Raw genomic sequence first — 26,081 nt, forward strand, 5'->3', positions numbered from 1 at the left:
TCGCTGGGTTCTGATAGATGGGTTTCTGCGAAGAAATCGCTGCATCCACTTCCTCCCAAGTGGTCGCTGCCCATCGCCCAGCATGCGCTCAGCCAGCCCTTTGACTTGCTGATGGCAAAACGCAGAGCCTAGGGCAGCCTGCTTAGATATCCACTCAGCAAGTAGACCTTCCTGGTTCTGAGATAACCGCTGCAGTCTACCAAAGGCAGTATTTCTAGACTGGGTACCATGGAGACGTTGTCGTACAGTCGCCTCTGGGATGCCCCATTTGCGACCTGCCCCGCGGATACTAAGCCCGTCAGCAATATCCCAAAGTGCCCGCTGCAGCTCATGTTCACTATACTGCTTCATCTTATAGTAAAAAAGATATCCTCAAAAAATGGCGTTGTTTGGGGTAGAATAGAAGATGTTGTGATAGTTAGAAAAGAGGAGTAGGTTTTATGGTGACGCGTTGTTGGGCTGCGTGGTATGCGGGGTTGCGTGGGAAGCAGGGTGGTTGAGTTAGTGTCTTCTATCGAAGTATGAAGAAGCTATCAAGCTCAAGGATCTTACCAGTACCACCATAGCGCCCCAAAAGTTTACCAGCAGTGCAGAACGATATTCGGTGGTCATTTAAGCCACTGGAACTGCCAGATCTCCTTAAAGGAGGCCACCCATCTCCCCATTGAACACCACAAGGCTCTGTAGGGTTCTAGTCTTCTACTACCTGAACGCTGTCTCAGGTAAGAACCCGTTCCTACCCAGCCTCTTGTAAGGTTATAGAAGCTTCGTGAAACTCGTAATCTGCAGGCCGCTGAATGATTCGGAGGGGAGCTTCCACAGCGACACCCAGATAACTTCGACAGATCGCCTACCATTGCTGGAGAACAACACACTTATCCGTCTCATACAAAGCTGCATCCTGGAACAATCCCCTAAGAAGGGATTAGCTCTAGGTTCCTTCCGCAGGAAGCTGTTGGAGAGTCGCCTCCTTTGAAGACGGTTTCTGGCAACTCTTTTCTTCCGCGATCCACCTCCTTTACCATCCTCTGCGGCGATGGAAAATCCGACGAACTCAGGAAGTTGACCAAAGGAGCCACCACTTTAAGGAATCCTTCAGTATTTGATAGCTTATCTTTCCATTCCTCCACAGAAAGGGATCTATGCCTCGTATCTGACTGATCTCCCGCGAACGACGTCAGCTTTCCCGAGTATTGCACACGCGGCCACCTGCCTCAGCCCTTCTCCGTTGAGGAAGGTTTCGGGAACCCTACAGCCTCTAGCATCTCAGCTTCTTCCAACTCCTTCAAAGTGACGGAAACACACTACGGGCGTGTGGAGACGTCCTTGGATGCCTTCAAGCTCATGGAGGCCTGCATACTCGGCGAGCTGCCTCATATTTAGCAAAGACTACCAGAAACGCAACGCCCATGTATCCTTTCAGGCTCGAAATTTGCTTGGGACGAGAACGAAGCAGGTATGCGGAGGTGGACGGACGTATAGTCATGGGGCAACCACAGAGTATCGGAGAGCTTCCTGATTTACCGCGAGATAGAAGGTAAGCGCAGCAGCAGCTTTTGCGGCGGTGGACGAGGCGTCGGCAAGCTTGGTTGCGGCGGGAACAAGTACCAGGAGAACGGGGAGCCTGAGGAATTCAGATATCAGGCCGACGGCCTCATGAAGAAAACTTTAAGCATCGAGACCTTCACCGGCCAACGCCTCCACCTCATTCTATACTACTCACAACCACACTCCGAGTCGACAGAGCTTCAACGGTTCCTCTTTTCGACGAGTTGTCATTCTCTTCTTCAACAAGCTCTTCTGCGATGGTATCGAGAAAGAAGAAGAGATATTTGAATATTATGTGTGGAGTTCCCTCGTCTCTGCCAATTTCAGCCGCAAAGAGTCCGCGGACGGCCCCTATCCTCTGCGTCTCCTCCACTCCTACGAGAAGTAACCCTGTTGGCGTGTTCGGCCGTACTACCCATAACCCTGAGCGGAACCCCCGAAGACAGAGTCCCGCATCAGACCCTTTACCTTAGTAGGAGGCAAGCTAGGGTACGGCAGTCTGCGATGACCTTCATCCTCTGCACCTCCCCCACTCTTCGACAGATAAACCTGCCGAGATGTTCAGCTGTGCTACCATGATGGGGGTTCTTGCCCAAACCAACAATCTGTTCAAAACCAAGGAGGGGGGGCCTGCAACATGAACCATGCCGTTTGTGCTACAGGACCACTGCCTACCCCTATTTTGGAAGTCGGAACTCGGGAGTAATACTCTTTCCTTATCCTTCAAGAATGGACAAGATCACAACCGAACTCTATATAAGTCTGCTCAATGTCGAGGTCTTGGGGCTCGAGAATAGCTTTACATAACTACTCATAGGTTCTCCAAGCATCGTCCTCAACATGAAACCTCTCATCAATATTCCCACTAAAACAGGTCAAACCCACGGCAGAGGAGGTTACGACACGACTGGTGTCCCAAAGCCGCCCCCACGTCCTAAACCACGATAACCCGATGTAAGGCGCACCATATATCTATGATGAAGTAGCCTAACTATCTACAGATGCAAGGACACCAAGCGAAACTGGCTAGGGCTCTTGGATGAGAACAAGGAGGGAGGCTGAAAATTGGCGGGCTTTTCTTTGTTTTAGTGTGTATGTTAGAGCCCCAGGGCAGACTGGGCTCACTACACATGTGGATGTGAAAGGAGATTATGTAATGGCTGAATATCGTCCTGATTACCACAGGAAAATACTGGTAAGCATGGCGACTTGATCGGCTACAATCACGATGAGGCCGTCAAACCTCTCAATAATAGTGCCTGTCGCACTTAGAAGACTGCCATCAATACGGCCATCAACCGGCAAAATGTCCAGAGTCATACGAGACCCCCTCTCTGTTCATAGCATGAAATCCTCTGTAAACCGCAGCTTCTACTTCATACCACAGCTCAAGCACGGCTTTATCGCCGAAGGGCAAGATTTGAGAACAAACCATCCCAGCAACACCACTCTCTGTCACACCACCAGTACAGGTTCGGTAATCCCCCCACCAGGCAGTTTTGCCGGATCGCCCAGTGATGCCCCCTGAGATCATGAACATCAAACCCCATCCTTGGGGCGGGTTTCCGGGAACCGGACAGAGCTCAGGAAGCGCGTTGGTCAACTCTGGTTTGGCATCTTGAGCCCCTCTCTTGGCAAAGTCAGGAATAATGGGAATTTGGTTGGTGAACATCTCTTCAACTGTTTCTTTTTTTCAAGATCCGAGCTTTTGTTACTGGACAAGTGCCGTCGTTGAGAAAAGCTGCCAGTATACCTATGGAGCGTCGACAATGTACCTTATTTTAGTCGGCGTGGAGAACATCTCACGGATATACTCTTGAGGCCTTGCAAAGATTCCAGCGCCACCGCTGTTGAAGCAAGCATGAGTCTCTTCGTCCAACTGAGCGACCAGCGGACGATGTAGGGGGTGGTCATGAGCAACGAGCTTGCTATCGGGCTTTCTGGAGTGCATATAAGCCAATTGTTTCTTCATGGCTGAAGTCGGTATCATGTTGACATTGTACAAGCCGAGCTGCTGACAGATATTCTGCTGGATGTAGTCGTTGAGACGCGTTTTCAAAACTCGCTGCAGAGCAATGCCGGACCAGTCGACGCCAATCTATAGTAGTCAGCATACCTGTGAATTCAGGGACCCCAAAGTTCAGTTCAGACTTACACCGTACTCCCATGAATCTCCTGGCTGGAACAGCAGCGGCTGCATCCCTGGATGCTTCCCGAGAACTCGTCTTTCCCAGCAGGATGGCTCCAATCGCGCAGCCGGTTGTTGGAGAAGGTATAACCAAATCCGGAAATATGCGTCAGCAATATATGGAGAGTGATCTCTCGTTTCTTCTCCTCAAGCTTCCCTCCTGAACCCAGGACCTTGACGCCCGCTAGCTCCGGACATAGCTTCTCTAGGTGACCAGAGTCATCCAGCTTGAGCATTCCTCTCTATCTACCAGCTGCATGCATGCAACTCCTACAGCCATCTTTGTGCATGACGCTATCCAGTAGACAGTGTCCAGGGTCATTGGCTCACTGGATGAGATCCCTTGTTTCCCTGCACAGTATGCGACTTCGGTGCCGCTGCGGTCGATGACTACCACAGTCGCCCCTGGGATGCGGTTAGGATTGGCAACGGCATTGTCAACGATGCTTTTGATATCCTGTGTGACCTGCGGTGGAAGGAACATGGGCGGATGATCGTTCTTTACTGGATTTTGTTGTAGTTATTGACTTGGATATGGTTGCGATAAACGAGGCTAGTGCTTAGGGGCTTCATTTGAGGAGAGATTGGAAGTCCATTGTTTCATGCTCAAGGGATCATGGAGAGATAGATATATTGAGATGTTCTACATCTAGGGAGCCGTGTGTTACGACCCAGAAAGCGTTGGTTAACATAACCACCTGGAACGAGCCCACGAGAGGACCAGGGCATAAGTTGAGTTGAGTTGAGTTGTATTTCTACTCGGATGTAGCCGCTATTTTCCTCCGCAGCCATGCCCGGTTAGCGGGGCCTGGCAGACAGCCGACGCGCTCAAATGTTAACCCGAGACGCCCTACTTCGCCAATGCAAAACACTGACCAGCTGTCCCCAAATTCCCACTTTATTCCTCAACCTCATCTACATTTGGCGCCCACCTCATGTTGATCGCAGTTCTCTACTAATGTGACATCTCTGCTAGGATCTGTCGAGGCCTACTACCTCATATATCGGTTCTGTGTACCTACAGCCTCCCATCAATGCTTAGCTTTGTCTAGGCGGTGACTCGATCCTGAATTGCCCAAGGATCTCGGTCTTTTCCATGAATCTGATAGCTTTCGCGGCTGCTTTGCGCTCGTTCAACACGGCCCGCAGGTTGTGTCGTCCTGGAATGGCTCCGAGTTCCTGTCGTCGGGGTTGTCGGAACCGTCGGCATCGCAGCAGGATGTGCGATACCGTTTGTCGTCCCTCTCGACATTGGCAGCCGGCGTCCGTGGCGTCCGGCACTCTTCGGTTGGAGAGGAAGTCCTTGAGTCCAATCTTTTCCGTGCGCATCTGCACGAGAATTGAGCTTTGTCGCTTGTTCAGTCCCTCGTGGAGTTGGAGCGTCTTCTTGGTTGGTCTCGGTGTGTAGCGGTAGGAGGTTCTGCCTCTAGTTTCTGCTGTCCAGCTGGCTTGCCACGCCTTATTCGCTTCTGTGTGCGTCCACGTTTTGAACATTGACCTGAGTGCGTATAGAGCTGCTGGCGTGTCTGCCTTGGTGCCCATGGTACCGTTCTTCCTCCAGCCCGTGGCTTCTTTGGCAGCCGTGTTGGCGTCCTCATTGCCCTGGATGCCCGTGTGGGAGGGCACCCGTCTGATCTCTGTCTTTAGTCCTTGTTCTTGGAGTTTCTATGTCTTGTCTGCGATTGTCTTCAGCAGGTAGGCGCCTGACTTGCCCTTTGGCCTGGTTGACGACCTGATGGCCGCTTGGTTGTCGGTATAGATCAAGAGTTTGCTTCTGTTGTTTCCTTTCTGTTTATCTTCTTCGGCTATCTCGAGGGCAAGGATGATGCCTTGCAGCTCTCCTGCGTAGACTGTCGAGGTAGCGTTGTCTTCCATATACGAGCTACGTGTTTGGCGTGTGGTGGGACATGTTGCTGCCGCTCCTATGTGCCCGTTGATACCGCTCCCGTCCGTGTAGACCCCGAACAACCCACTCCTTCCGGGAAGCCACTCGGCCGGCCGTGGCTACGCCTTAACGACCCCGTTAGCCTTCTGCTCCGCATGGAGACCTTCCCACAGGAGTGTCTCGGCCCCAGGCAAAGCCGAGACGGTGCCGCCCCGTATCCGCTACGGGCCATACGGTCGCGTCGTCCGAGTTTGCACCTTAAGCTGGCCGCAACGGCAATCCCGTCTCTAAGCCGACCCACATGCGCCTCCGTCCTCTCGAGCCACCGTGTCGTTTCCGCAGGTCTCAAGTGCAGGGGCTACTGCGCCGGCGATACCACGTCTTCTTAGACGCCCCAGGTACCAACTGGGAGTGCATCAAATGTACCGGCGATACCGCGTCCAAGCGACGGCCCAGGTACGAACTGGGAACGCAGCTCCCCCGCTGCCTTCTGGTCACGACCACGGAGCTACGGCCCACCGGAAACCCTGGGCGCAACCCCAGGTCCAGCTTCCCGTTACCGCGACTCGTCTCCGACTCGCAGCCGACCATGTCTTGCAGATCAGAGGCGCAGAGCAGCCATCACGCCGGCACGACTACTCGCACTCTGTCCACTAACCCAACCCATGTCCGCCGTATGGTGTTCGATCGCGGTGCGCTGTGTCCTCGGGATCGGTCCGGCCGCTTTTCCTGTGCTCGAAGCTTAACAAGTCTGCTGACATCATGCCAACCCGTCGGTCTTAACAACTTCCATTACGCTCGACCAGAGCACGTAGGCTTGTTCCGAGCCCTCGTCGGGAGACGCGGCGATGCCTCACAATGCTCGACTCGTCCGCCTCCCGAGCCCAAAGCTGGATGGGCCGGAGGGTGTCCTGTCTCTTCATCGACGTCGGCCAATGTCAAGTCGGATGGTGTTCTTACGCCAGTATCCCCCGTGTAACATGTTGGCTTCGGAAATGGCGTGGGTGGTGCGGTGGTCGTTGATCACGTAGTCCGTTTATGGTTCGAGAGTGCCGATGAAAATTTTCACAGCACCATCCAACCGCGGTTTTTCGACCGCGCGCGACACACCGCGCCACTCCCACCATCCCTACTGACACCGGACATCACGAGAAGGTCTGCCACATCGTCCTACTGCTTTTTCAAGCAGCATCCAGTGTGCTCACTGGAGGCGGACCAGGGGATAATCAGGCTCATGTATGCATGATCACGGCGCTAACGGACAAGGGTCGGAACGGAAGAACTATGGGCAAGTCACGTGATGATAAGAAAGTGATCAAGAGATAGGTAAGGTGATCACCAAGTGAGCAGCTCACATCGGACCCATTTTAGTTGATTACCTTCGCCAGCACCACAACAGATAGAATCAGTATATAGACAGGACTTGAGCCTGGGGCTCAAGAACTCTCCATAGCTCTTCAGCAATCAACTTCGTGATACACTCTACCACAAGTGACTCTTAGAGTATCCTTCTGTTGTGAAGCTATAAGCTACCTCCGCCTAGAGACGCCTGACTGATCACCAGACGCCAACAGACCAGCAAGATTACCAACAAGACTTACCTTACTGTTATTGAGTATCGACCTCAGCTATCTGTTAGCTGAAAACACCACTGTCGGATATCTGACCGTAACACCGTAACGGCTTGTGAGCCAGTGCTAAGCTGGAATCACCGCCAAATTAGTAGTGAGTTTTTATGTATTCGCAAAGCAGCGTAGCTTGGAATCAGATCGGCAAGCTTTTTCTGTCGTTATGCTTGGAATATAATCAAAAAGCGTCTGCGATGGTGCAATATGTGTCCAGACCAGCGGAAAGACGCTTCTAGCTTTTTCTCGCGTAAGTCGGTTATGCTGGATTGCCTCTCAGATAAGCCGTCAAAAACAGTCAGATGAGAGTCTTTAACTACTCTGTACATTGTATTCGGTCCTTGCACTGTGGATGGAGTGATCCTAATTACGCTGCGAATTCAATATGGCCTCTCCAATGTGAAGCCATTTTTGGCTCATAGCACCACTTCCGACATTACTGCCCGTTCACTAGTCGCAGGACCACTACGCGTATTATGCACTATATGTACATCTTTATGTATGTACTGTACATGTAACACAATATAACGATGTAGGATCAAGACCTTCAATGGCCTTGCACCGTCCCAGACCTTGAGCTTGACAGTTGACGTGCGGAGGTCAACGTGGATTAGTGAGCTATTGACGCCACCCCCTCTATGTGGCTTAGCCGTGCCACCCCTCTGTGTGGCTCAGCTGCTTCCCCCCCACCATGTAAGTCGACGACATGCCAACTGGAAAACGGCGGGCAAGCCGTCTGTTGAAAAAAACTCCCAATTATGAATACCCTCGAATCATGCCGAAAATAACGAGCCAGTTGTTAACGAGACCAAGCGTTAGTCACGTGTTGGGAGGTATCGAAAGCGTGTGGGGTGATCAGGACTTTGGTGGTACGGTGCGGTGCGTACAAGTACCAACACAACAACCACCGAAGCAGTACATGATCCCCTAATTAAGGACCGACAGTGTGCGTCTGATCAGGGCAAATAACCGTTAAAGTTCGTGAACTGAGCGAGGGCCTGCGATGGTGTTGGCAGATGGCGATGTATTGAAAGGTATGTATGAACAAAGACTGTGCAGAGCGCTGTTATCGTAAAGCAAGACGTAGAAGGAAAGTTACTCGATAACAGAAGCAGGTGAAAATAAGGCGGTAGACGTGACTGTTTATGGCATATCTCCGTAGCTAGGGCCAGATAAAGTTTTTTTTCCTACGCCGCAGACTTCCTCATCTGAGCCAGACTTGCACTGACGTTGCTGTTCTCAGCGACATCCTCCTCTTCCTTCAGCACGAGTAGCCTTGATAATGTTGATCAGTGACACGAACTCAAGTTCAAGTGGTATTGCTCCTCAGTCTACTTGTTGAAAGGGGAGTTGAGTGGAGGATGCCCACAAGACAAGGTCAGGAACAACGCGTCCTACAACCGTGAAGAAACCATCCAATCAAACGCCCATTCGATGTTGGAGTGACATTGTGCATGAGGCAATGATTGCCAGGTGCCCGGAGGTGGCCGGATCGATGCGCCAGTGGGCCCCTAATAGTCATCTAGATGGGAAATTTAAGGGCACTTTCGGCCACGTATGGGCAGGTCAGAATCAAATGCTGTTACAACGCCATACCTACTGAAAACGTGCAGGGTGATCAGGACTCTGGCTGTGCGGTGCGGCGGTTGACACTCACACCACAACCCCCAAAGCAACACAGGATTCCTCACTCAAGCGCTAGCAGCAGTTGAGCTGATCAGGGCAGTAGCCTTGTCAGAACAACTGTCACTAGTCTAAGTGAGTCAAAGGGCCCCCAATCGTCATGTGTTATCACGTTCAGGCTATAAATCATCGGAAAGGCTCTGCAGGTAGTTCTTGAGTGTGCAAAAAGTTCGTTGTTGTTGAGAGTCTGATCAGTCTGGCAGTCGAGATATCTATACCTATGATCAGACCCTGCTTAGCTAAGATGCCTAGAGAAAATAAATAAAGAGCTTCCCTTATGCGGTGCTGGTCATCCTGCCCCGTTCCACTACTTATCAGCTAAGTGGCTCTATTGTTGACCTTTTCACTCGGAGCCAGCGCCTCTGACAATGATTGACAGTCTGCAGTCAGCCAACCATAACTATGAGGCTAGATTAGGCACCTCACTGCCCTCGTGCACCTTTCTTGTCCAGCCATCCGAGCCCTCAGTCCACTCCACAGTGGGGAAGCAATTTTCGTCCTTTTTAATCGTGATAATCGTCGGAATGTTATCCATTCCAACAGATTTCAAACGGAAATCTATGCGAATGATTAGTCGATGCTTCGACAAAACATGCAGAGGAATTTACAAGTATCGTGTGGAATCTTTCGAACCACATCCAGAAAGACATCCAAGTCAGCAGTAGGCTTGTCGTTGACATGGGTAATAAAAGTAGCACGTTGCATCCCGTACTGTGACGCGGGCGAGCCACACTTGCGAGCTGAGACATACACGTAGCTGTGCAACTTACTTACCTGCTGTCGTACGGCCTGGTGAGGTGTCTGAAGGGTTGCACCGCAGAAGAAGACAACTCGGTGTGTCTCAATGTCTTCGGCGGCGATGGTGTGAGCTTCGATGGGCATTTCTTTGCATCCGCGAACGACAGTGGCGTTCAAAACCTGATGGCCGTACATGATGTCTAGGTTGGAATAATTGGTAACGATCTTGGCGTTCAGGGTGAGTAAGATGTCGCCCTCTACCAGAGAGCTGGTTTGCATGGAATGCTCGGCCATTGGCTTTTTCACCTTCAATAGCTGGCGTTGTGCCTTGTTTGCTTCCTCGACCTTGTGGATCCAGTCCTGGGATACACCCATAATTCTGGCCTGAGCCATATCGATCGGTTCAAACTCAACGGGCAGCATTCGTAACTTCGGCAGCTTGCCCTGCCGCATCTGAGAAACGACATACTGCAGATTTGTGGTTGAAAGACCATGGTGGTAATGTTGGAACTTTGCGTTGGTATAAGAGAGAAAAAGGGCCTGAACTGTACCATCGTCTCCAGTGAGAACGCCTGATCTATGATATGGACCGAAAACGGGATCAACCACAACATTATCGACGTTGGTAGCACGATATGAGGGTCGCCATGAGATCTTTGGGATTTCCAAAGCAGTGATTGCGGTTACTGTTCTCGAAGCTTCTACGGGTTTTCCCTCCTTAGTGTATCCCACGAAGGTGGTAGGAGTTCCCTGAGTGATGTTTTCTGTGCTCAATTTCGCGCTGTGAACGGGAGCTTTAACCATTTCTGAGTTGTATTGCACGATGGCGTAGTTGTGCAGTGGGTGCAACAAGACCAACTTGGCCTCGACAGTGATTGAGCCCGCAATAGTAACAGACACATCGCACAAGCCATGGGGCACAATGTCCCGTGAGGTAATAACAAAACCATGTTCCGCATCAAGGACCAACCCCACACCAGTCTTATCACAGTTATAATCACCATCCAGATCGAATGGCAGATGACACTTGACAATGACTAAGCTGTGCATCAGAGCAGCAATAAGCCGGGATTTTGCATTCTCGGGCTCGCCGAAAGAAGCGGAACAGGCGACAGGCGGTGGCGGGGGACGCGGGACACAAAGATTGGTGAAGTCCCATACACCTGTCTCGTTGTTCCTAGTCCCCAACTTCATGTTGGGGAACCAATGTCTGTCGATGTGAACAATGGCAGTTCTCTGAACTGACAAGTCATAGAGTGTTTTGTAGGTGACAACTACCTGAGACCTGTCGGCAATCCCCTTCATCACCGCGATAAAGGTCTCCAAGTCAGGAGTTGGTTTTTGACCCACGGCTTCAATAAGCGAATCACCTGAGCTGGAGGAGATGAAAGAAGCATCATCATTGCAGACGAAGACGCCTTGGCACGCAACACCATACCGGCGGGCTTGCTGGTAAGATAGGTTGTGGAAAATAGCCCCTGCGACTGACACAAAGCAGTCAGGCGTAATCTTATGCAGGTTACCAACCTCAATATCGACCTTGATATCTCTGTCGCCTCTCTGGAGCTGAACTTGAACAAAGTTGCCAATGTTCGAGTCCAGAATACAAGACAGCTTGGTGAATTTGTCTACGGGCTCGCCGTTCACCTTGATGAGAATGTCGCCCACCCTGATCTTCTGGTCAGACTGACCCTTGGGAAGCACAAGCTTCGCGACAAGCATTGCGTTGCTCTGGGGAGAAATGCTTCGAGCTTCCACCTCTTGCTCTGAGGTCAGGCCGAGACGTCGGCACACGTCGAAAGGTTCGAGGACGAATTGGCACTGAATATCGCCTCTAGGAATGGTCTTGCCCTGGCGGATGTGTTCTAGAGCTCGCAGCGGTTGGCCGAGAGGGAGGAAGTAGTTTGTCAAGGCACCGTCGGATCGTCCGCCTGCTTGTAACGCAACAGCAAAGCCGTCAACATTCACAACGGGGCTACCAGAACTACCCCCAGTCGAGCCAGTGCTAGAGTGGAGATAACAGGTGTTGAAATCTTGATATCCATCATCGTACTCTGGCGCGTCCCCATCCAGGCGGCTGATGGTCCCAGACACGATACTGAGCTTCTCACCGGCATCGTTTCCAACCATCCTAATGTCCAAGCCGACTGTAACAAGTTAGCAGACCGCTAGGAAGATTTAGTGATCAAGGTTCTTTCTCACCTTTCGCGAGATCTGGACGAAGTCTCAGGGCTGGTAACTTCCCATGCTTGGCAGCTTTGGGATCGAAATGAAGAATAGCGAAATCGTGTACGGGATCCTCATATACTGGGAACACTTTGAACTCTTCGTGATCAGCAGACACGGCATGTCCATAGAATGGTCCAGGTCCAACAACGTGTCGGTTCGTCAAGATGTATCTGCAGCGGTTCAATGTCAGCCATCCGTTTTCCATTTGTCTGTATTAGCGCAGGTCTCGACGAACCCTTTATCTTCATCCACGACAAAACCAGTCGCTTGACCCACCATTGCTTCTTCCCCGTCAAACGGGAACGGATAGGCATAGTGTATGTTGACAGTTGCTTTGATCACCTTTTCTGTGGTGAGCTGCCAATCTTTGGACTTCTGGGCCATTGGATCGTCTTTGGAACATTCCCCTGCGCGAGTGTTCATACTGGTCAACGGGACTGTCGGGACTTGAGAGGACAAATGATCGTGATGCTTTCGACGGGATGATGACAAAGGGGTACAGAACAATGATGAAAAATGCGAAACTAGACCAACAAGGTTCGTTGTGTGGCTAGAATCAGGAACAATGCCATGCCCGGATGACAGAGAAAATGGAGGCCATGGTTTATATAACTGTTTTTCGGGGGAAACAGCGGGGAAATTGGTGCAGCAGCCCCGTTATGTGAATGGGGCACCCCAGTGTCGCTCTGGAGGAAACTGGGAGAATCTTGGAAGTGAGCGGAAGGTGGGGTGAGTGCAACCAAACTCATGCAGAAGGGGAATAGACTGTACAGTATCTACATATCAAATTGACAAGGATGTCGACGCTGAAAACAAGCGAGCTTGTTAATGTAACGACAGACATTCGACATACCCTCCGTCTTTTCATTGTGACCGACCCAGCGTTTTTGAGAAGGTGTGGCAAACAGCCTCTGCTCGGGGTGAGATACAGTTCGTCCCACTCTTTTCTTAGCGCGGCTGCCTTACATGGACAGTCGTCAACGTCCGCGCACTGCCGTCACTAATACAAGCCGCCATGATTGGAACGTTTGGCTGCAAGAGAACATGCTTCTGCCTTGGAAAGTAAGCCAAGTTTACTTGAGGCAATACTTTGCAGGAGGACACTGCCTGATTCCATGTTACGAGTCTCTTTTAGAACTTGTTATGCAAAGTTAACCACTAAGTTGGCCGACAAACTTAGTGATTGTTATGACCAACCTCTTGAAAGCCTTAACAGGGTATCTCGACTTGTATCAACACTTCAACGTCATAACAACCGGAGCGATTGGTCAGTGCTTTTATGCTGTTGGTCTATTGTCACGATATCCTTGTGGTAAGTCGATTCTGCCTGGATAGACCGTCTTGACTTTCCACGCAACCTCGCCCAGCGACCCGTGACTTTACAAGCGGCCTCGCGGTGAATTATAATTAGAGAATACAAGCCACTTTCAACCCAATGACCCTACTGCGTACGGCAGGCTCTCAGCGATATCCATGCATTCACATCGATCTGCTCTTCGATGCTTAGACATTAAGTGGTCAAGGCGCTTGCTGCTGACCAAATAGCGGGGCAGTGTGTTTAACATAGGCTGGCGATTTGTTTTCCTCAAAAGAAAATTCGTTCAAGATCCATGCATAATGGTGGGCTTCAATCGTCTAATCAGTACCCGCTAACCTTCTTCCCACCGTTGCCGCGCCACTCAATGATGATGCGGACGGGCTTGCGAAACGCCGAGGGGATGCCTGGGACCGCGGGTGCAGAAAGTTCTTGGTGATGACTTGGACGTATTTCGAATGAAAGCTAGGCAGTGGGGACGGGTCCAGCTGCGGCTGCACAGGGATACGCGCGTCGCCGAGAAGGGCAAAATGAGGCGATCGCACTCGTCCCTTGACTCCCAAAATGCGTGCCCCTTTGGGATGCTCATCCGTTTGTGCCAGCCTCCCAGTTCATCTCGGTCTGTTGGCGCCAGCCAATGAGTGACGCGTTCACAGAAAAAGAAACCTCTATGAAGTTTCTGCACTGGGAGACGGACGGTCGCGTAGTAGCAGGCGGAAGTGCAGGGCTTGCGTTCGGCAGGATTCGGCTACATTGAATAACAGCGGCCCATTCCAGGATAGCACGCCGCACCGCTAGCCTAAACCGCGAACCAAATAGCCAAACGCCAACATTGTCAATCTGGTCGAACAAGGCTCGCAAAAGAGCTGAGGCGTGTTGGAACGTGTGTGGGCGAAATGGAAACTCGGTGAAGGTCGGACGATCTGCAGCGAACGACACCTTGAACGACGCCGCCGAGTCCTTGACACTTTCATGCGGCTGCGATGGCCTTCGTACTATGCCAAGCTCCCAAAGAAGAACCCTGCAAATTGCCGCGGGCTCTGGCTCGCTGGTCCGGCGGATGATACATCCCTCGGCAGGCACTGCGAAATAGCCCTTGGCCTTTTGCCCGTCGTCTCGTCCGAACTCAGAGTCGCCCCAATCTGCTACCCACCACCTTGTTTCCTGCTCATGGCACCGGGCTGTGATCCCTGCTATGTACCTTTTGGTAGCTACGAGCGCCTGTCTTTCATACGTACACCCCTCTCCATCTTATTGCTGGACCCCTGCGTTTTTGGTTGGAAGGAGCCGATCCCTGTGTCATGCTGAAAGCTGAGTGGATCGCAAACAACGTGCCACATTGCCTTCGTTGCAGCGTTGCCAAGTTCTGCAGGGGTGCGCGTGTCGCAAATGGCACATCTTGTTTGGACGTAAGGCGAGCAGCTGCAGCCAATGTCACCAGGGTTCGTCGACTCCGGCTGAAGCACTCTTTCTTCATGTACAGACAACGAGTGTACCACTACTTTCCGAAGGGTGAGTCGGCACCTCATTGCGCTATGCACTGGCACTGTAACCCATGTCTCCGCCATGCTCCATGTGGGTGAGATGACCGTGTAAGCGGCCCACGCCGACGTGTAAGCCAGCTCCTCAATCGCGCCAGGCTGGGCCTAGAAGCATCCAGTCGACGAATGCAACACGGGAAATGTAACCCAAGGCCTTGTTTTGGCAGCGGGGGGGAGACGTTGGAGACCGACGCCAGCCGTCCGCTCTCACGGTTGGATTATCTTGGGGTAAGCGACGTCCCGACACCTCAGTAGGTATGACACTAACCACGCGGAATGATCTGTGCTTGACCACAGGCTGAACCACCGCGCGCCCAGGCCACGTCGACGCTTGGGTATGGGAGCTCGCGTTGGAGCTCCAGTTACGGATTCACGAAGCCCATGTCCTTCCTCATGCGGCTGCATCCCTCTGTGAGTGATGATGGCGTGATGCAAGGACAGAAGGCAGGATGCAAAGTGCCTGGTACGGCTTCTCACTTTAGCATCTCACCAGTCGCGACTCGCGCGAGGTGCATGGTTTCGTGTTCATTCAGGGGACAGATGGAGCCCACGGCCCTGATCAGCTTGTCGGATGCTAGCGTGCGCTTTTGTGGTACACGCAATTGGCTCCAAAGCGGATGCCAAGGCTAACGATGATTGGCCCATGTCACCGGTCTGCCAAGAATGAGGCTCTGCAAGACGTGCCTCCTCAAGGGGAAGCAGCAATTGCTCCGCCTGTTTAGACGGGCATGCTTCCAACGGTGATTACTGTACTCTGTGTGTTCCTGGATGGACTCGACCCCGTTTACACAATCTATTGTCTTACTCCATAGCAAAGAGACTTGCCCTTCAGCCTCACCAAGATGCAACGTCTTCCCATCGAGATCATGACCTACGTCGCGGATTCTCTGGACTTACACGACATCTTCAACCTTAGCCTGGTTTGTTTACAATTCAGATACCTAATGAGCAACGATAACATTTGTCGAGCCGCGCTTGAGGTCAGACCACTTTGATCCAATAACAATGTCTCGTGCCATGCTGACTGAGTGTAATAGACCAATGCCCCATACTCGCCTGACGTCCAAAACGCCCGCTTCTCCAAGCAATATGCCCGCTGCTTACGACGACTAGTCAAGACCCGAGACGCCATTGCCACCGCCGCGCCATATGCTACTGCAATTGTTGCTCAGGCAGATGAGTTTATATACTGCGACGGAATGCTTTGCTATACCCAGGGTCACGAGTCGCTCCGCCTCCTTGATCTCCATGGGTCTGCAGACTCGGAGATAGTCATCGATACACGAAAGCTACTGGTGTCCAACCTAGAGTCATACCCCGAACTCCAGCCATATACGATCAGTAATAGATACAGATTTCGGCCACTACACTTCGCTTGTGGGATTTTGAGCTGCCTCTATCATTCGCCAAGTCCGAGGGACGAGGTTGCCTTGTCGTGTTAGACTTATGGCAAAAGAGACTCCTGGCAGCCCACCATCTCGAATCAACGTCCAAGTTGTTCGTGCGTAACAACAGAGAATATCTTTGGTATGGAACCTACTCTCTGATTTTACCCGACGACTTCAAAGGATGGGCTCTGAAGCGATTCGACATCTGCAAGGAACAATGGGCTCCAGACGAACTGGAACTCGAAGACCTAGTCGGATCAGACATTGGCTCCACTGTTTGCTTCGAAATTATTGACGGTCACTTCTATGGAATCTCGAGTGAGGACCGCCGGGAAGTAGACATGGAGAGACAGAACTTTTACTATTACGGTTGTTGTTTTCCGCTTAACAGTTTACGGCCTGAAGACATGCAGGTAACATCTGAAGGTGCCATGTGGCGAAGACATATCGAAGAGGGACAAGTCCACGACGGATGGAGTGCTTTGCAACTTGAAAAAGACCGGTTACTGGAGATATCATGGTTTTGGAATCCCGAAGAGAATGGTTGGTCGGTGAGTCTTCAAGTACTAGAACATCGTATCGAACAGCGCTCAGGTTTTCTGAGATTCATAACCATTCGAACAACAATTCCGACTCCGACTCCGACTCCGAAAGCGACACCGAGGACAGCGAGGGCTCACCTGTCCATTCGTGGCCGACTAGCACGATAGCCCATGCTAAGCCGCAACGCGAGTCATCGCAGTTTCACAGGGGTGATGATGGCTCAACAACCCCAGCAATCACTCTTAGCCAATGCTTTATGCGCTCTTACAATTATTCCTGTGAAACGTTTATCGATTTGGTCAACGATCCTGATGCTTCTGATTCGATGACGCAAAGGCTGCAGCTACGTTCAATATCCCGCTTTGGTCATGTCAGAAACAACCCCGATCTGCAAGAGCCCTCTCCTGGCGGCTCTGAGCAAGGGACTCTCAAGTCCCGCAAGCCTTGCACGCTAAATAAGATATCTTGGTGGCCACCAAAAGTTGACGTACCCCAGAACAACTCGCGTCTAGCAGAGCTAGACAGCTTGCTCAACCCAAGAGGCCACAGCATTGATAACCCTATCTCGGGGGCCATGGACGAATGCTCTATCGTTTACGCCGTCGGGCCACGGACATCCCATAGCAAACGGCCGCTGGTGTTCATCTTATTCGATCCTGCTACCAGGCTTCCAAACCTCAATCACTGGCCTGGTGGTCCAATGACGGTACCGCAAACCCGACCGAAGACACAGGAGGACACGATGGACCGCTGTCCTTCGGGGCCTACTTCAAGGAACTCCTCTCTGAGTGATGGGTCTCCTGCTGGTCCAAGGCAATCATCGACCGATCTGCGGACAGACACATGCAGGCCTGACGCCCCAGCTTGGCTGGGGAAAGCCCCAGCCGCGTATTTGCACAGCGCTTGCACGCCTGGGAACCCTTCCGGTTTCAACTTTGCATACTGAGGGCGTTATTAGACCTCGTGCTGGAGCTAAAACTGAGAGCCTGCCGACGGCTGCATAATTCCATGTCTATCAAAGCTTCTAGACGTGTCATTTGCCTTCGGGACGGGGTCTGACTCAACTCCGACTTTCTTAGATAAGGCCAGTACTACGATAAACATTACTAGCGACTTTTTGGAATATTCCTTCTTGTTGTTGTTTCGAATAGCCTGCTCGACTGGTCAGCAAGTGACCATATTAGTGTGGACCTCAATTAGCAACGAAGACTCTTACTTGCTTTCAACCGCCGACTTTCAAAGTGTAGCATGAATGAAGGGCCTTGTTTGCAGGATGAGCTGGCTGGTGCTGAGATACATGCACAACTGATTACGAATGAACAGAGTGTGATTTCTTGGTGAAAGTTTGTATAATTGACTACAATGTTCGACTGTTCGAATATATCACTTTTCATGTCCATGACCTTGCTTTTGCCAACTCCCGTTCAACTTGTTTATTCGTCTTTGGCCATTCATCTTGGGGTCGGGTCTTCGTTTAACATGCAGGCATTTTCCAGCATGTTCGTCCATTTGCCACTTGTCCCGGCGTGGCTGTGCTTGAGATGCTGCCGGAAATGGTCTGCACGGAAGAACTTCTTGCTGCTGTTGCACTCCCGGAACTTGTGCACCTCCTGAAGATGGCGGATGCGCTCCTCCCAATCCTGATCGGTGGCGTGACGAGTGGTTGAGGCACCAGAGCCGCGGCCGTTCCGAGTGAACTCCTCGCCGCAATAGCCACAAGTGTCTGCCTCGCCAGGCCGGTTGGTGCTGTCGTGAAAGGCTCGGTCATGATGGCTAAGCGCCGAGCAGCTCCAGCTGTGTCTGCGGACGTGGAGACTGTTCTGGTGGCGCTCCGCCTCGTTCTTGTTCTTGAACCGATTTCCGCAAAAAGAACATTCGTATTGCTTTTCTTGTTCGTGAAACCTATTATGTGTTAGTCAACTAACGGGCATGATGAGCATGATTCAATCTTGACTTACCCTAACTCCTCTGCGGTTTCAAACTTTTTGGGCTTCTTGGAGCAGCACTCACACATGAAGAAACCAGAGATCTTGGTGCCGCCTGACTTGCTCACCTCAGTGAGCTTGCGGGGAGAAGCAAGAGGCCGGCTTTCGCTTTTTTTCCGCTGATGAGGTGCGCGAGAGAGAGAGCCACGCGGCGAAGGATTCAGCGACATTGTTGCGCTGCACGGAGAGCTACAACTGGGATCCATGCCGCTGGGTGAGATGTCTCCCGGCGACAAGCCGCCAGGGGAGACTCGGCCGTAAGAAGAGCTCATGCTGGCGATGTTGCCAGTGAGCAGGGACAAGTTGGAACTGTACGATCCTGTACGCCCTCCCGACGAGATGGAGGAAACAGAGCCCTGAGGAATCACGCTCAGCCGAGGTTTCGGCGAACCCCTCTGGTTGCCATCACGGCGGCGCAATAAGTCACCTTGAGTCGTGAAGCCGAGGGGGACACTGTCATCAGGATCGGCCGAGGCGCATCGTTTCGTCCCAGCGCCGTCATAATGAGGTCGCATAGGATCCTCGATGCGCAACCTCTTCATCGAATTTGTCTCCTCAATTTCCATGTCCTCCACCTCATACCCGTGCGAAGATGTATCGTCGCTGTTATTCCTCCTCGATCGCATGGGCGGTGACCGCTCGAGGTCAGAAACTGAACGCGGTGACCGATAATCATGGCCGAGATGAAGACTCCCCGGAGACGGGGGTAATGTGGAGTGTGGCGTCTGGGTGTACCGGTCCGGCGAGTCTAGAAGATTTGACGTCTTCAGGTAGAAGGGGAGATTCGTGGGTACGGAGAGCGGAGGTACACGTTGGTCGCCGGACAGTCTCCTTGAGCTGGGGTCGGTGGCGGATGCGCTCGAGGCACTAAGAAGGGATACAGAAGGTTTGTTGTCGAATGTCTTCGATGAGTCCAACTTCTTCTTCATATCGGTGAAGGCATCGGCGCTGGACTGGAATTGGAACTTGTTGTGGTGTAAACCAAACCCAGCAGAGATACTCGGCAAAGAGCACTCAGACCTAGAAGGAAACGCAGTTAGATTCGTAGAACCTCACAATGGACCATTCTCGTTATCACGGGGAGGCCTCCACAGGACACCTGCCTTTTCGAGGCCGAAGCCGAGTCCATGCTTGCATATCCTTCGTCTTTCTCGTGCCTGTAACCAGCTCTCTTGAAGTTGAGCCTGTCGTCCAAGCTTCCAATGCTATCATGATAACTGTGTTCCCTCGGACTGTAGGATGAAGGGTCGCGATGGTACTGTCCACTCTCATGGGGATGCATGTGGGCTAGTTCCAAAGGAAATCGAGGAGGAGGTAAAGGCGGGGGAGCCGCGTTGTTGATTCTGTCCGATCCGGGAATGGAGACGGCGACGGACGAGGAGTACATGCTAAAACGATCCGTCCGGTCCGAGGTCCTGGGGTTCGAAGGATCTATAAGGATGCTCGGAAGACCGGCGGGCTCCCTGTATCGTGAGGGTGCCTCCATTTTGTCGGCGGATATCTGTCCAAAGCCAGCTGATGTTTACGAGTTGCAGCTGAACCGGAGCGCTACCAAAGGGTTACAGCGACAGGAGCACGGGCGTCATGAGTGATGGTTCGGCCAATTCCTTTCTCTTTCAGATCGTTATGGAATACGAAGTGCGTCCAAGGCCAGGAAGGAAGGTTGTCTTGTATGAGGCCGCGAGTGGCGATGAGAACCGGGTTCGCCGTTGGTGGTGACGGGAGACAATGGGGTCAAGAATGTTTGTCTCTTTGGGGTGTCTTTCCTTCGCTCCTCGCACGTAGAAGACAGAAGATACAGCCGGCGCGAATTTCAACTTGCAGGGGTGCAGCAATGCTTGAGGGGGTGGGCTAGTAACTCAGCCCAGTGAGAGCCAGATTCGGCGTAAGTGCGAATCCGGGCTCGCGCAGTGTCTTTCCCGGGCGATGGGTAGCAATCCGGCGGTGACGCACTCCGCGCCGCATCCCTGGCTGCGGATGCAAAGCTGCGTTCCTGGTGCTGGACTTCCAGGAATAAAGCATTGGCTCAATTGTCCACACCAACCAGAACAGGCCGGAAGTTGGGCCCCTGGGCGCGTCGAAGGGTTTGCGTAGCAGAACTGCTAGGTTCACCCCTCCATGAGCACCAACACCCTCGTCATTTGCCCTGGTCCCAGCTGCAAGCGCCAAGAATTGCACCAATCATTCTGCAGGAGAGCGCCTGCTTTTTTCTGCCAGTACACGTCCCTCAGTTTTTACTCCTGCTGGGCTCCTGAGAACCGCTGGCAACTTGCCGAGAGTTGTCGTCAAGGCCAAGTGGCCGTCGAACAAGGTACTTCTCATTGTCGCCTGGTCTCGTACGCCGTCTATTGTCTGCTCGTTCCCAGGATGCGACTTGCTGCTTTGTCCTTCATTCTCGGATTTCAGGAAAGTGTCACAGAGCGACCAGAAGCTGGTGCACATAATTATGCCATAACTGACCGCCTTCCACGGGTCGCTCCGCTCGACCGGTCATCCTCCGTGAAGCCTGTCCTCATTAGCCAATCTTGAGACACCACCGAGGTTGTGAAGAAGGCCGAAAAACTGGCGAGAAACAAAGAAACGAGCACTTGCAATCAGATTTCGCCGTTTGGGCCCTTTGCCTACCTTGGCTTGCTGCTCTTGACGTACCCGAGAGGTGGTCTGGCGCGAATAACCGTAGGGCCTGACAATGAAACATCATAGTGCACATTCGGTTATATATTGCTACTAACCAGAGATTTGTCTCTCGATTTTTAGAGATTTCAATTAAGTGATGCGAATCCCACCGGGACCTACTTCTCGACGCTCGCCAGTTCGGGTCCCAACTTAACCGAACAACGCGCTGGAAATGCTTCCTCGGTACTAATGGGCCAACGCTCCCCCCAAAGTAGCCGGTGCCTACGCAGACATGCCGAACGTTGCGGCAGCAACATACAACGCTTAGGTAGCACTGCAAACTCGGGTAACCTAGCCCGTGTGACGCTACAAGAGGCCGTTTCGGTGTCAAATGGATGGCCCGCGGAGCAGACGCTGAGAAGATGCTTGTGACCAATCATACGGCGTTGTGCCCCACTCACTGGTCAGCGTCCTCGTGGCCAATCAAAACATATACTTGCGACGTCAGTTCACTACTCATCAATTGCATATCCAACTAATTATTACCTGTGTTCCACTGAGAGGGTGGCCCAACGGAGTTTTGACTCGAAAAAGCCTGTTGTAAAACTGACACCATAAGACCTTCATCTTGAGTGCTTTCTCACGATCAATGCCTTAGACACTGAGCGAACAGCAATGACAGACGTGACATGGTCATGGGTAAATTTACAAACGGAAGACAACCAGGACGTTGCACGCCGAAGCTGGTGCCGAGAGAGCTGTCGGGTACCACTCGGTACTTTTTTCCTCTTTCATTACCGCGAGATGTCCTTCCTTGCACTACTCCATTTCTGTCACAGGCTCATTTACCGCTTGGAATTGTAACCAACTCCCAAGCCGGCCCGCTAGATCCTGCGACGGATGTAGGTCAAAAGTTTGTAGGCTGCAGTGTGCAAGGTCGCTGCCAGGCAAGCGCGTAAGTCCTATTTCTCGGCTGCCAGGAATTACTGGGTTTCGGGCTTTTTGTTTACATATCCATGTTCTAGAACAGCTAACGAAGAATTTTTTCCATCCAAGACTCGGCAACTTCTTGTTGAGTTTCGTGATTTGTGTCTTCCTTGTCCGTGCCAAGAATGAATATCACGGTCGTGGACTCGCAAAGGTGGGCGAAGTAAGAATCCAGTTGCAGTGGTGTTGTCGCCGAAGTTCGAATCTGCTGAGTGCTGCGCTTCGATGGTACGGAAGCGAAATCGGTGGCTGAAGACCTTCTTTTAAGATTGTCTATCGCCACTGGCTGATTGACACCCTGGTTTATGAGAGTCCCGCCCCAAGACATCAGTATTACAGATTGTGCCTTCGTACCCGGCAAAACCTGTGGTGAACGGCAGCCCTGCCTGCACCGCCGACCCATGATGTCTGGGATGATAGATGCAATCAACGTGGCGGTTCTATAAGCCAAGAGACGAAGAGTCGGGAGACATGTTGAGAGTCACAAAGCCTTAATCTCTAGGTTGTTGAAGGATGATATTCTCATTGCGTTGGTGCACAGTACCGGACACGATGGAAGACCCAGTGTCTGGCTAAAATTCGTAGCCTGGATGGACGGAAACTCGTCACATAGCAAGAGGTTACTCAGTGGGCAACCACAGCATTGTGTTGAAAAGAATATGGGCTGTAAAGAAATGGCATATAATGACTACCTGTTTGATGTATGAAGCTTCCCATCAACTTTTATGGCTTCATAGTTGAGTGCCACCCACCAGCTTCACAAGGCAGTGGCGACAGCTCTCGAAGATGCAGCAACACTCGCCAAGAAAGAAATCAGCACCTCATATCTCTGCCACTATGCGCTCCCCAGAATCAGCGCAGCCACACAACCATCCCGTGTGACACCGCTTTACTTGTCGTAGCATCGGACACCGCCTCATGTGTAGGTCTCAGACCCAATTTTGCTTCGCCATTTGACTACGAAGCTTTCCCAAGCCATGACTTAAAACAATTGTTTCCCTCAACAGACTTTGCAGGCTCGCTTCCCTATTGAGAAGATGATACTTCGATCCCAAAGGACTCCCACCATGATGATGAATACAACTTCGTTCTAGGCTTTTTTAAAAGGATAAAAGCATGTTCAGGACATCGCTGGGGCTGACGTAGAAAGCCAAGGCGATAACAAAATAGAGGCCGAGCAACATAGCCCCCTCGAGGTAGTTGGATTTGCCGTCCTGCACAGTGTACGTAACCACCAGCACGGAGACCGCGAAGACAACCGTCTCAAACGTCTCAAAGTGCAGAGTCATGGGCTTGTCGAAGACAGCCCATCCAAGGATGACAAGTAACGGAGTAACGAGGAGGGCAATCTGAATGCTGGAGCCGATGGCAACACCCATAGCGAGGTCCATCTTGTTTCGGATGGCCACGACGACGGCCGTGACGTGTTCTGCCGCGTTGCCAACGATGGGAATGAGAATCAGACCGATGAAGTTCTTGCTGATGTGAGCCGTCTCGACAATGGGGTCGATGCTCTCGACAAGGTAGTCGGCGCAAATGGCAATCAGGACAGTGGTGACAACAAGCACAACGGCGGCAGCGATAGGGCCCATAATGGGCTCTTCGGCCTCCTCTTCATTGTGGTGCTGTATCTCGGCGTCGAAAAGATTGGGGTGGGTGCGCAGCTGGAACCATAGGTAAAGAATGTAGAGTAACAGCAGGACGATGGCAGTACCGCGGGAGAGGATCAGAATGCTGCGCTCATTCTCAACGCTTTCGACCTTTTCGAGGAACACAGAGTAAAGCTGACAGGCGTCGTTAGTCAATGAGCAGGAGTGAGTGAGTGCGCTGGGATGCTTACCGTGGCGGGGATGACGAGCGAGGCAGAAGAAAGCGTCATCAGCGAGCAGGTGGTTTGCGCTGTAGCAGAGGCGAAGCTCTGTTCCATGCCCTGGCCAGTAATCCTGTCGCGCATGTTGAAAATACCACCGAAGAAGAAGCACATGCCCATGACAAGAAGCAGGTTGGAGAGGATAGAGCCGAGCATGGACGACTGGACAACCTCAATCTGGCCCTCTTTCAGGGCAACAATACTAACAATCAGTTCGACAGCATTTCCGAAGGTGGCATTGAGCAATCCTCCGAGAGCTTCGCCCGACTTCATTGAGATTTGTTCGGTCGCAAACGACAAAACAGCAGCAAGTGGAATGATGGCGAAGAAGTTGATGGTGAAGACGGCAGTCGGGCCCCAGTGAAGCTTTCCAGCAACAATGCCAAGGGGCACCATAACAAGAAGAAAGTTGACATGGTCTGTCACGAGAGCGGGTTGTTAGCAATTGCGGCGCAATGTCGCCTGTTTCACCAAAGCGCGGATGGATGCGGTGACTTACTGCTGAAGAGCGACACCTTGGTGACGTGCCACGCCTGCGAGGAATACCTAACGGCGATGTTGGGGCTATCGGTGCCCGGGGTACCTGTCGAGTTGAACAGGAACTTGAGCGTCTTGTTGCCGCCGTCGCCGTTGGCGACGTGGTTCTCCTGGTTCGCCGGGTGGTGGCCGTTTACAAGGAGCGGCGAGCTCTCGTTGGCGTCGCCATCGCGTCCATTGGGCTTGTTGGCGGTGCCCCAAGAGCGAACCTGTCCGCGGAAATGCTGGTTGACTGAATTGTCGGACATCGCACTGTCGTAATTGACTAAAGCCTGACCAGTTCAGCAAAGACGTATCCTGTCGCTGTCGCGCGTCTCGGGTGGGCGTAATGAGGGACAGCAGCCAGCAGGTGTTATCGACCAGTGGAATGGAAAGGTAAGGAATGATGGGATACGACTAGATATAGTGTGCCAAAATCCCGTGCAAGCGGATAGTGGCTGTGATACTTGGGAAGAAAGAGGCGCACGACCTTTGGCGATGGCAGAGAGAGCCAAACACTGGGCGTGCCAAGAAGGTGCAGCTTCAAGGCCTGGGGGGGGGGGGGGGGGGGGGTAGCGCTGATGGGACTTTGCCGGGGCTACACTAGGATCATGTCAGGCAGCAGTGGATGGTGGAGAGCAGAGGAGTGATTGACATCCTGACAAGGCTGCCGTCGGAGGGCGGTCGAAGTGGATTGGCTTGAACCTGTGGAAAAGACGTGTCGATGCTGCAGCAGTGCTTGAGTGAGCTCGACTTGACAACGGGGCAAGACGAGTCGAATCACAGCTGGGGTGGAAGTGTCGAGTGGGCATTGCTTGCTCGCTTGCAAGTGGTGTCCATCCGTTTGGAGGAGGGCGTGCGAGCGCAAAGTCGATTGGTGATCTCTGCGGTCCTGTTGGAGCGCACCCTTTCGCGGAGCAAGACGGAACTTGCATGTCCTTTGCTACTAATTCTACGCCCTGGAGTGGGCCTGGTGGCATCGGTGAGGGCTGTCTCGCTGTGCTGGAATCCCTGTACGCGAGATGCAGCCAAATCGAGCTGTCGCAAGTGACATGTCATCGTACCTGTCGAAAAAGAACGTCAAGTTATCCGGGCTCCACTTCTCAATTGAACGAGCAGGCGGGGAGCGAGCCGGTGCATGGACCAGTCCGCAGAAGGGTTCCTGGCCAGTTGCTGCGGTTGGGTTGGCCTGGCTTCTGGGAGGAGTGACCCCGGAACATGAAGCGCTGGGACAGAGTACTTGGTACACGTGGCCAAGCCTGCGCGTAGCGCCGGTTTTCTTGGGAACAAGGGGCCTGCGGGACAATTCGTTCGTCTCAATTCTGGCCAGGAACGTGCAATGACGGATGGGGTTCTGGGAGCTTTCGCGCTAGCGATCCACTGTATCTTCAGCCCTCTTTGGCACCCAGCCTTAGCAGTTTTTC

General features: G+C 52.3%; 4 protein-coding genes across 4 annotated transcripts; 1 reads left to right on the forward strand and 3 right to left on the reverse strand.

The window, feature by feature from the left end:
* Positions 1–1,330: 1,330 nt before the first annotated feature.
* Positions 1,331–1,836, forward strand: ColSpa_11865 (uncharacterized protein; the record flags this gene model as incomplete). The annotated part of the gene is made up of 2 exons (XM_049278077.1): positions 1,331–1,456; positions 1,483–1,836. 2 exons carry the CDS (start codon positions 1,331–1,333, stop codon positions 1,834–1,836), a joined length of 480 nt encoding a protein of 159 aa, XP_049134034.1.
* Positions 1,837–3,301: 1,465 nt separating this feature from the next.
* On the reverse strand, positions 3,302–3,748 carry ColSpa_11866 (acyltransferase mlcH; the record flags this gene model as incomplete). The annotated part of the gene is made up of 2 exons (XM_049278078.1): positions 3,302–3,646; positions 3,704–3,748. The coding sequence occupies 2 exons, from the start codon at positions 3,746–3,748 to the stop codon at positions 3,302–3,304; spliced, it is 390 nt and encodes a 129-aa protein (XP_049134035.1).
* Positions 3,749–18,134: 14,386 nt separating this feature from the next.
* On the reverse strand, positions 18,135–19,597 carry ColSpa_11867 (uncharacterized protein; the record flags this gene model as incomplete). The annotated part of the gene is made up of 2 exons (XM_049278079.1): positions 18,135–18,585; positions 18,642–19,597. 2 exons carry the CDS (start codon positions 19,595–19,597, stop codon positions 18,135–18,137), a joined length of 1,407 nt encoding a protein of 468 aa, XP_049134036.1.
* Positions 19,598–23,371: 3,774 nt separating this feature from the next.
* ColSpa_11868 (vacuolar calcium ion transporter) lies at positions 23,372–24,926 on the reverse strand (the record flags this gene model as incomplete). The annotated part of the gene is made up of 3 exons (XM_049278080.1): positions 23,372–24,055; positions 24,112–24,560; positions 24,641–24,926. The coding sequence occupies 3 exons, from the start codon at positions 24,924–24,926 to the stop codon at positions 23,372–23,374; spliced, it is 1,419 nt and encodes a 472-aa protein (XP_049134037.1).
* Positions 24,927–26,081: the final 1,155 nt, after the last annotated feature.

The sequence above is a fragment of the Colletotrichum spaethianum genome (genome assembly GCF_022836535.1).
Source record: "Colletotrichum spaethianum MAFF 239500 DNA, contig52, whole genome shotgun sequence".
NCBI classification, from domain to species: Eukaryota; Fungi; Ascomycota; class Sordariomycetes; order Glomerellales; family Glomerellaceae; genus Colletotrichum; species Colletotrichum spaethianum.